This window comes from Selaginella moellendorffii, unplaced genomic scaffold, assembly GCF_000143415.4.
Source record: "Selaginella moellendorffii unplaced genomic scaffold, v1.0 SELMOscaffold_54, whole genome shotgun sequence".
Taxonomy (NCBI): Eukaryota; Viridiplantae; Streptophyta; class Lycopodiopsida; order Selaginellales; family Selaginellaceae; genus Selaginella; species Selaginella moellendorffii.
The window spans coordinates 337,815-349,074 of record NW_003314315.1 but is presented as its reverse complement, the minus strand read 5'-3'; the positions used below and the strand labels follow the sequence as shown (position 1 = coordinate 349,074).

The 11,260-nt window shown below is 37.3% G+C and overlaps 2 protein-coding genes across 5 annotated transcripts; one reads left to right on the top strand and one right to left on the bottom strand.

Moving 5' to 3' along the window:
- Positions 1-5,568: 5,568 nt before the first annotated feature.
- Positions 5,569-6,533, bottom strand: LOC9661493. Of its 4 annotated transcripts, none has more exons than XM_024687725.1 (3): positions 6,053-6,533; positions 5,938-5,989; positions 5,569-5,869 (listed from the first exon to the last, which is right to left on the bottom strand). In XM_024687725.1, the coding sequence occupies exons 1-3, from the start codon at positions 6,248-6,250 to the stop codon at positions 5,817-5,819; spliced, it is 303 nt and encodes a 100-aa protein (XP_024543493.1). In that variant the 5' UTR covers positions 6,251-6,533; the 3' UTR covers positions 5,569-5,816. The 4 variants fall into 4 exon arrangements, with proteins under 4 accessions (XP_024543493.1, XP_024543491.1, XP_024543492.1 ...); XM_024687723.1 differs by having other exon boundaries at positions 5,580-5,884; XM_024687724.1 differs by having other exon boundaries at positions 5,580-5,884; positions 6,056-6,533.
- A 911-nt stretch (positions 6,534-7,444) lies between these two features.
- On the top strand, positions 7,445-8,673 carry LOC9661054. The gene is made up of 6 exons (XM_024687569.1): positions 7,445-7,645; positions 7,698-7,769; positions 7,866-7,933; positions 8,009-8,150; positions 8,218-8,298; positions 8,357-8,673. Exons 1-6 carry the CDS (start codon positions 7,445-7,447, stop codon positions 8,483-8,485), a joined length of 693 nt encoding a protein of 230 aa, XP_024543337.1. The 3' UTR covers positions 8,486-8,673.
- Positions 8,674-11,260: the final 2,587 nt, after the last annotated feature.

Below are 11,260 nucleotides of genomic sequence, written 5' to 3'. Positions count from 1 at the left end.
CTCTTAAGTATTTTCCACTATTTTGTTATATTTGAGTCATGCTTTATTCTTGTATTGTTTTCTTTATAATTAAAGTTTATTGTCATGGTAATAATACATGGTTTTAGGCCAGCTAGAGGCACATAATGCAATGGATGCCAATGGAAACTTTTTTACACTCTTGTCTTTTTAATTTTCAGTCTTGGTAGTGTAGATAGAAATTAAAAGGTAGAATTACTATTGTGGGTTAATATTCTCAGTTGAAACATCTAATTGAGAAAGTTGTTGAGATCAGAGAGCTTATCAGTAATACTCTTTGTCAACAACAAAGATTATAAAGGAGGATAATGCATAATAGTCTTAATGCTTTTTAATATTCTTAGTGTAATAATAAATCAACAGCCAATCAACATGCAAAGCTCAAGATTCATTCCTTATCAAAACACAACTCACACAAATAGATAAATTGTATGAGTTCACTACGTGATTGAAGACATGCTAAGATGCATTGTTTATAGGCAAGAAGGATAATAGGATAAGTTAAAGTTTTTTTATAATAATAGCTAGCATAGTGGCATCAAAATGACACTTTACTTTGCAATGCTGTCATTGAAAAATAGCTTTTGAGTATAGTTTATGAAAATTTTAGATGGATGGCATGGCAAAGAATTTATCCATAAAATTGGATGAAAAATGAAAGAGGAACTTGAAAGTGGCTTAAAATTGTAACCATCATATTCTTAAGAGATGAGAGAAGTGATAAGTTATCTCCTAAATACTCTGATCCCTATAAAATCTTGGAAAAATCAATGAAGTGGCTTATTAAGTGAAGTTGTCAAGTGGGGGGTGAAAGTACACCCAATTTTTCATGTTAGGAATATCCCTATTACTTAACTTGATCAAAGCTTCTCTGGCAAACCAAATTAGGGAAAGACACACTCAAGATATACTATAGCTAAATTCACACTCTCTTCCACCTTTTTCACAGAAAAGAGGAATCAACTTTACAAATTTGGTTAAATGATCTATAATTATTTTATGAGTTTTTATCAAATGCATAATAAATTTTATAGATATACTCATCAGGATAAGCAATGGCACTAAAAGCCCCATTAACTTTTCCTTTTGCACTTTCACTTGTTGATAATTTTTGCATATCTTGCAATATTTAAGAATGTCATTTTCATCTTCTTCTAAAAAAATTTGTGCCTAATCAACTTGTAAGTCTTCCTCCCCCCAAAATGACCAACCTTTTGGTAGTCATGATAATAATAGAGGATATGGTTTATCAGCTTGTCAACTTTAAAAAGATATACTTAATTATTATACAAAAGCAAGTTATTATGGCATGAGAAGGGTAGCTCCATCTGCACACTAAGCTTTTGTAGCTTAACATCCTATTGCTAAATTTGCCTAACAATGCTAATAAATTTAATCACAGCCTTTGTTAAAACATGACAAATCCTTTCTTAGAAGTCTTCTCAATAGTAGAGCATATGTGAGACAAAACATCAACTACGATATTTATACATTCAGCCTTGTGCTCAATTGGAAATTCACCAAACTCTATAAGTTTGATCATTTATTGTGCATGGCAAGAGTTGAACTCCTTAAAGGTGAATAAAAACACTAATGACTTTTATAAATGCAACACCAAATAAATAATATTGCCACACTTGTACCATATTAACAATAACTAAAAGCTTTTATTCATATATAGAGCATTGCTACTCAATTGAGTTTAATATTATGTAATAGGATGATTGTTATGTATAACAACACCACTTGTATATAAAGTAAATTCCTCATGGATGTTTAAACTATGGAAGAAGGGATAGAGCCAAAGCCCCAAAAAGTGTAATTGATCACCATGTAGGTAAGAACATTTTTGTTAAGGGGAGGAATTAATCTATGTAGCTTAAATGATAACTAAGTTAAGTTTAGTCAGTTTATTTTAAATCCATGGTTAATTCAATATTGGAGTGAACTTGGTCACAACTATGAATAGTGGTGTAGAGGGGGTGGTTGGGTGGTGATTTGTGTTAGTATGGTCTAAGTTCTAACATTTTCAAAGGGAAAAAAATGAAGAACAAACTAGAGCTAGATTGAATCCTCAATTTAAATTTCATCCTGGTGCTAAAAAGTAGGGTTTTTTGCTAATTAAATTTAAATCTCTAAATTTATATATTAAACTGGAATACGGCCTTCGAAACTTGAAAGCTTTGTTCTTGCAATATGTTCCACTCAAAATGAGTGTTCTAACAAAGCAATATTTTAAACAACAAGAAAGTCAAGGATAAAATTCTCATGTTACATGTAGACAACATCTTGGATAAACTTGGTGAAGTTAAAGTCTTTACCAAGATTGATTTGCAAAGTGATTATCATTAAATTATTCTGAATTATATAAATATCACAAAGTGAACTTTCTTTATGAGTTTTAAGCATTTTGAATTTACAATGATGCCATTTGAACTTATGAATGCATTAGTGAAATTTACAAGGCTCATTATTTACACGTTTGAGTGATTTTGTGGAAATCCTTTTTGATGATATTCTTATCTTTAGTAAAAATATGATGTAATATAGATGACATTTATGCAAAGTGTTGGAGTTGCTCCACAAGCATAAGCTTTATGCTAAGAGGAGTTTGTGCAATCTAAATATGAGTATTTAAATTATATTATCTCTACTGAAAGAGTCAAAATTAATCCATGAAATATTGTTAATATGGAAGAATGGCTAACACTAACAAATGTTGTTACTATATGCTACATGTTATATGCAGTGACACCTCTCCAGGTTTAGAGCCCTTAGCAATTAATCTCAAGTGCATAGAAATCTTGGATAGCTCAAATGGTAGATTCATATTAAATTGTCTTAGTGCTCTAAATAGAGATTTACTTGGGTGGATAAAGTTATATTTAAGCAACTCAATAACATAATGTTTAATCTGCTTCCTCAGCATGACTTAACTGAAATAGTTGTTAATAGATTCACTTTTGACCTAGCTCTAGCCCAACTCAACTCTATAAAAAGGTGGTAACTTATGTGGTAAATCAGTTGGGAACATATATATTAATTCCTTATGTTTTTCCTCCACCATTGATTCTCCACACAAATACTATGATATATATATATATATATATATATATATATATATATATATATATATATATATATATATATATATATATAAAACAAAACTCATTCTCTTTATTGTGCAGAACACTTTTCAAAGACATCTTTTAGTCAAGCTTAGAACATTGCTTCCAAACTAAATATCACATATACCACCATACTTGAGCTTTATGCATTGAATTTAGGCTTTAATTGATCTCAGGATCAACACACATGTGCCATGACATGCCAAGGATCATGTTAACATGACACAAGTCCACAGAAAGAAATCCTCAACCATGATAATCCAACTTTCACCAATAAATTCTGCACTACACTATCCCATTGGTTCTTGGTGGTAGCTTTAGAAATTCCATATAGAATCAATCCCTTAACCAACTTCCTTGAGACAAAGTTGTCAAAACTACCAAAATACACACTAGATAATCTCCTTATAATCCCTCTACTTAAATCACGTAGAGTTCCGAAGCCAAGTCTATAGGATCATCACTTTAAATCTAATTAAGTGTAGAGACAATCATGTATACATACTTTTTGCATGGATTGTCCTAATGTTGAACTTTCTTCCTACTCAAAGTTCCAACACCCATGTTAAAATGGTCATTTTTATTCTTTAGTAGAGGATAATCCACTTTCCAGTGCCCTCCTCACCACACTTGTTGCAATAATTATTCATTTTCTTCGTGTCCCCCACTTTTCTCCTAAAAGGAAAGTTCAAACCTCTAGGAAGGAGCAAAGACTAATGAGCTATATAATACTTAAGTGGGACACCATTTCACTTGAATTGAAACATTACAGTTAGTTTCCCTTCTGGGATTGAAAGCTTAAAATTTAGTGGATGAGAGCAAGACATGTCCACATAATAAGAAAGGCAAGTATACAAGACAAAACTAGTGGCAGTATGGGAAAGTCATTTCACTTGAAATCCTGTGCAAAATGTGGCAATAGCAATAATGGTAAGCCAATGGCAAGGGAGTAAAAGTACATATATCAGGCTGTTAACCCATGGTGTTTCACCCTGTGGTCCCAAAGCAAAAGATGCATCCAAAGCTTGGGATTTAGAAGGTCCTATGATCAAGTTTTATTATACTAAAAGAGGTTAAAAACTTAGAGGTTTGGTGTGTTTAGCTACTTGCGCCTACATGGAGTATAGTTAAACTTTAAATTTAATTTAACTTGGAGAGGGGGATTATGAGAGAATTTAAGAATTTCTGGATGGATGGCTACCAGTCCATTATTCATATAATGAGTAGTAAAAACCAAGTAGGACTAGGTAAAAGTTGGTATGATAAACGAGAATCTTAACAAGGGAACTTAACCAAGGTTAAAGTAGTGGTGGTCAGATAAACAAGGTAAGCTAACAAATTGAAAAGTAAAAATTTATAACTTACAAAAAGACCATTAATGATAGCATATAATTGATTTTAAGTGTTTTTAAAATTATTTTGAGGCCATCTATTATTTTGGGTGATTGTTCTACAAGATTAGTGATACTAAGAAATCAATTCTAATTAATTCATTCTAAAAAATATTCTTTCTTATAGAACATGGTTAAGATAGTCTTAAATTCAAATACCTTGGAAAAAAATACTCAAAATTTTTAATCTCTACTTTTGGATTGCTTCCCCTCATCCTTATTCTTTCATCAAATAATTTAAATATCAATAAATATAAGAATGTGATACTTTCTTCCTGACATCTGACCACACTAACAAAACTAATTCATGTAGCATCTTCATAAGGACTAGTGCAAAGAGTAAGAATAAAAATTATGCATAAACAAACATAATTAAATCTAGCTTTACCTGTTGATGATGGCAGCCATAATTATTTGGATTGGTTTCGTGTGTTGACTAGCATAGACAATGTACAAGCCCTTAGTAAACAAGAATGATCTTTTTATATATAAGAAACCGGTTTGTATCTCTTCTCCAATTTGAGCAACTCAAGATCCATGGGTGATCATGTGAAGTTGGTCTTAGTGAATTGGTAGATCAAAAGGATTTAGTGTTGCTGTGATAAAATAATTTATAGGTTGTGCACACTAAAAGTTACACGACAAACTATATAAAATACTAAAATATTTCCCTATTATACTGTTATGAAGAACTACACTAGCTGAGTCTTAAAGTAGTTTTAACTTGAAGAAACTAATTTCCTTCTCTCTTCAAACCTCCATTGTTTATACTACCCTCTAAATGCTTATTTAGAAGAAGTGTTAAACACTTCTTGATTGTTATTTTGATAAGCTGGCTGGAAGAAGTAAGATTGCCTTTCAATGATGGAGATTTCCTGGAAGACTATAGAGAATTGGGTTTGGAGGGAAATCATTTAGGATTGGGCTTAGAGGGTTGATATGCAATAATATTAATCTTTTGTTTATAAACTATAAACATGTTTATAATTATAAATTTTGATTAATAATTAATACTAAATAACACTATTTATAGTATCTTAATTTTATTTTATTGTATTTCTTTTGAGCGTTCCTTGAGACATATGAAATACCTCTCAACCTTATTGTGCTTGTAACACTCAGACTCAGCAGCCTTGTGTTTGATGGCACTTGCCCATCAAGAACTCTTGATGGCCGTGGCCATGGAGAACTCCACATTGGCTGTAGATGAAGACTGTGCTTGAAATCATATATTAAAGAAGTGAAGTTGTCTGGAAATAGTTGATGAACCAGAGTGGTCTCAACTACGCCTTGAACTTGATTGCCAGGATGACTCCGTCTTAAACTTGATGGCTGCAAAAGATGACTCTGTCTTGAGATTGATCAAGAAAGGTTTACAAAAAAAATTAAAAAATACTAACCTGACCTTCCTAGGTTCCATTGCATCATGGGATAGCCACCCTTCTCCAAGATCTAGCCGAGAAGAAAAGAAAAAAGATGGTAAGGAAAGTCACAGAAAGAATAGATCATGTTTACCACCATGGCTGAGAAGAAGGGATTTCTTCCTGTGGCATCCATGGCAAAACCTTGTGATTGCTTGCTGGTTCTCGTTTTGATTCGTCCAGTAGGACCTTGGACCCCCATTGCCGCGAGCCACAATACGAGCTTTGCTTTTGCCAGAATGAAAATGCTATTGCTGGCACTTGGGCGAGGGATAGCAGTCACTTGTGGCATAATGTACCCCAGTCCCAGCCCCGAATGCTGCTGCTCCTGCTGTGGAGAGCAGGAGCTCCACAAGGAGATTGCTGCTGCTCCTGCTGTGGAGAGCAGGAGCTCCACGAGGAGATTGCTGCTGCTAGAATCGAGAGGAAACAACGATCGATCTCTCCCCACCCGCAGCCGCACTATCGATCTCTCCACGTCGCTGAAATCCTGCTTTCTCAGTGCCAGGCTTGGCTGAGAAGGAAACACACATAGTAAGCTATTCAAGAAACTCTAGCTCTAATGGAACTCCCAGCGCAACAGACTACGTCCAAACCTAAGGAAGCATTATATTAGTTAAACTTATTTAATTAACTAACCATGTCTGACATTTCTATAGCTCCTAAAATAAGACCACATGCTGCTGGGCCATACATTGGGTCAAATCTATCATTTCAGAGTGTGAAAGTCTGGGAGTGAGAAAAAACTTTCCACATATGTACTCGAGGAATCGCACGCTTGCACGGTATAGCGAGGAGGCGGGGACGATTCGATCTGCCAACTGGATGTGGGATATCATATGCAATTTTCTGATGCCCGGAGTTTCCCGGAACTTCAATTCACCACTACCGCTGGCGGAAAATTAATAGCGCCCTCCAAACCTTCGCACGCCTGTCGGGGTCAAGCCTCGCATACTTCCTCCAGAGAAAGTCTGCGAGTACGTACTCAAGGAAATAGACGCTTGGTAGAACGATTGGAGGTGAGTTGAGGATGTGGCATATGCCATTTTCTGATGCCGTCTACGCCTATACTTCTCGGAACGTCAAACCACCACCTTCTCGCAAGTGCGTTTGTTTTGCTATATATTTGAGGATTTTGGGACTTAACTCTTTTCTTTTCTGACCTATAAAAGATTCCATGACCTGATGATCCTTTGAAGAAGGAATTCTTCTTGTGCTGGTGATTCTTCTTCTCTCCTTTTTCCTTCTCTTTGTTCGCTGCAGCAGCGGAATGTCTCGTGCATGCTTCACTCGTTCACTCCCAGTTCTCGGCTAGAAAATGTTGACACTAAAACGAGTTTTACCGTTTTGGAAAACATCTTCTTCCTCCATTTTTTTCCTCCTCTTCCTTTTCGTGATCTTCGCTCACACACGGCTTATATGGAAGATCACGCTCTAGACGTCGAGAGGCTCGGCGCTTGTTTGCGCTAATCCCATTTCCAGAAGAATGGAACCAGCTTGTCGCTGCTCATCAAAAACCAGTTTTTCCATCTTCCCAATTGATCAGCGGCAGCAGCAGCACCATCACCAGGATCACTCACCATCGCCACCATTGCTAAAATCCCAGCAGGACGAATGTAGAATCTGCCTAGAGGAAGACGAGGCTGGGAATCTCGAAATCCCGTGCTCTTGCTGCGGCAGCTTGAAAGTATGTTCTTCGTGCCGGCTGAGAGTTCTAAGCAAGTTTCTGGTTTTGGCAGTATGCTCATCGAAAGTGTGTGCAGTGCTGGTGCAACGAAAAAGGGGACACCATCTGCGAGATTTGTCAGCAGGTAGCATCATCCGCACTGAACTTATGATTTACCTTGCTCGTGTTCGCTGATTCCGATCACGTTTTCTTTTCTTTTTCTCGGTGTCCTGTTTTGCAGCCTTTTAAAGGCTACACAGAGCCAGTCCGTCCTGCCGCTCCTGTTGCTCTCCCCGATGACCACTCCAGGTATGTAGCGTCAGTCAGCCATCTTCTGTGAAGCGAAGGTGCTAAAGTACCTTCCATCGTTTTGTTTCTTGGCAGGAACGTCGAATGGAGAAGCCACTATCAGCTTGATCCTCGAATCATGGCAATGGCTGCCGAGCGTAACTTCATCCAGGAAATCGATGACTACGCGGCTGCAAATGCTTCCGGAGCTGCCTGTTGCCGTTCTACTGCAGTCATCGTAAGTACACTCGCATTAGTTCTTGTGTTTTTTTCCGAATGACAAGAGCTTTTACCTCGGGTCTCAGTTGATGGCACTGCTGCTACTTCGTCTCACGCTGGCTCTTGGTGCCGCCGGGAGCGACGGCGACGCCTCCACTTTCTTTACGGTAGCGTTTAAACTCGGATAGATGTCTCCTGGTTTGTTGAGACTTTGATTTTGTCCAGCTCTTCTTTTTCGGCGCCGCAGGATTTCTTCTGCCTTGTTACATAATGGCTCGAGCGATGAACATCTTGCGGCGACGGCGGCAGCAACAGCTTGGTGACCCTTGTGTGGAAATCCACGTTCGCACTTAAGTTGGGAAGTGTCATAACTCTCAGGAATGGAGCTCTACCTCGGCTGCCAGAAGCCTCCAAATTCTCGATCCATCACCATCTCAGTCGCATCGTATTCCATTTCTCAACTTGCTTGCATCTGCCCGGGGATGAAAAGGTTTTGGCGAACATGTAAAGAAGAAAAACATGAAAGAGGTTGATCTATGGCTCTTGACTATTCTACCATCTCTCAGATCTGGCCAGATTTGGACACCACCATCAATCTATTAGAACTTTTGTACTTACGCGCAAATACGTACCTGCGCTGGTACGTACCTACGTACTTGAGAGTACATACCTACTCTCATGTTCATTCTAAGTACCGCTTTGACTGAATCTATCACGTTTGGTCCACCGGTTCTTTTGGAGTTGCTAATTGCCTTCCCTGGAATTCATCCGAAGTCATTACTATGTAATATTTGAAGGTTTCATTTTGTAACCTCTCTGAAATTGTTATATCGTGAACAGGTCAATTTGAATGAAGATGAGGGACGTAGTACGTTGTCCCTCACGGCCGTCGATTTGGACACTACTTCCAGCAGTGACAATGAGAATGATGATGTACCACAGGTAAGAAAGTAATCCCACAATTCTGTTACTATCTTGCAGGCCTTTCATAGTTTCTTGGAATCCGTAGGATTTGCTACTCCGGCTGCCTTTGCAACTAGGCTCCAACTGAAAATTCTGGAGACCAAGACCACTAGTTACCTGGTAAATTATCTTCAAAAAACGAGACCAACCCTGTACAAATTCCTTAGAAAATAACAGACCAACCTCAAAGAGGACAAGCAGGATTTAGTTCTAGAGGTGAACTACCGGTTAGGGACAAAGGCTTCTAAAGCGTCTAATGTCACACAAGTTACTGTGTTCCACTTAAGACAGTACTTCATGCACTCACAATGGCTTCACATGGAAGACGGAGTACACTGGAAGAGCAATCCCTCCTGATGCATATACGGGAATTCCTGGCAAAACAAGTTAAGTTTTACAAGGTGGGAGCTTAGTTTAAGGTACCCAGAGCCATTAGAGGAGGAAGGCAGGACTAAGGACCTATCATAAACCAGGAAATTACGGCAGCACCAGAAACAAGAAGTTTGGAAAGAAGATAGATGATGTTGAGATTTATGAATACCAGTAAACCATTAACAGCTCTTCAACTGAGTTGTGACTTATATCGACTATGTCTAGATGTTGTGGTGTTTGCACAAGAGTGGCATGAGTATGGGAATGTTTGGCACAAAGTATTCATGCAGCTCTGCTTTCATCTCTGGCCCATGGTGCAAGCAAAGAACCAGGAATTAGAATTTGCTAAATGATCTCGAGCATAGTTCCAGTCCACAAAACTAGCGATCCCATGCTCCCAACCAACCACAGTATAATGGTGAGTAGTAGCTTTTCAAAGCTCTACCCATACATGCTAGAACGAAGACTTTCGTGGTGGTTAGAAGAGCTCCAAATACGTGCATGGGAACAAGTTGGCTTTAAAACAAAGTTGGCAAACTATGGCAGTTTCTTTTAGCTTTCTAATGTTTGGAGTAATTTTTTAAAAATAATAAAATACACCTTTTTTTGTTGATTTGCCCTGCTCCCAGGGGGAGGGGGAGGGGGTGCTTAAGGATCTCTTCAACAGGCTGTAGCATGCATAAAAAATCCTGTGCATAGTTACAAACACTAATGAACATGAGTTTTAGATTTTCAAGAACCTAACTATAGAACATGATCACGGCTTACAAATATTCTAGTGAATATTCTAAGAATATTTATTTTTAATTCTAGGAATGCTACTTTTTATTATATATAAACTACTCAAACATCCTATAAATAATCATTATCTTCAACATCATCTCAATCTTCCTCTTCCTCTCTTGATTCAAGTTTGTCTTCCAAATAAGGAATTGTCTCTAATACTTTGTAGCTCCACAAATCTCTCCATTGAGGATGATGAACATGCTTGACTTAGAACTTGAATGGTCAACTTTTGAAGCGCTAGAATTTCATAACCATAGTCCTCCCACTAACATACATCTCCCTTCTTAGTGTGATAAACCTTAGCATCAGTCAAGTTGAAAATGCTTCCTATCCTTTTGTAAGTTAAAAGTTTATCCTATATCACATCCTTCTCACTAGATGTAAACATGGGTAACAGATAAGCATTTCAATCCTTCATGACTTCTTTGTGAGCATGCTTTTCATGGTCTTAAACTTGGGGTCCAATATATATCCCACCAAGTGCATGAGCGAGTGATACTCATGCCACCAATTAAACATGATCTAATGAAGTTCTTTATATTTGCTATAATCTGATTGTCCTTCCTCTAAATTTGCATCTAACCTATTCATACACTTATATATTTTTCCAATTGCAAGTATATCACCATCCACAAGATGAAGTAGCAGCATAGCATCCTCAGGTACCTCTAATATGTCCTTAACTTGTTCCCAAAAATGGTTATCAAATATAGTTATATAATTGTCTCTGCCAACTCTTGCTTTCAACTTAGGTCTTGCTCTATACACAGAGCATACGAACATCTATTGTAGAGCTTCTCGAAGCTCCACTAGCCTCTTTATCATAATGAGGTTGTAGCCAAACCTTGTATCACTATAACACAACATTCGCTTATGATAATTCCATACAGCACGGACCAGGCTCAGTTGCAAAAGACCCTGTATGCCTCTTTTCTTCTTTTTCTTCTTCCTCTTTTTTTTTCTCTCCCTTCTTTTTTTCTCTTTTTTCTCTCCTTTCTTTTTTTTTCT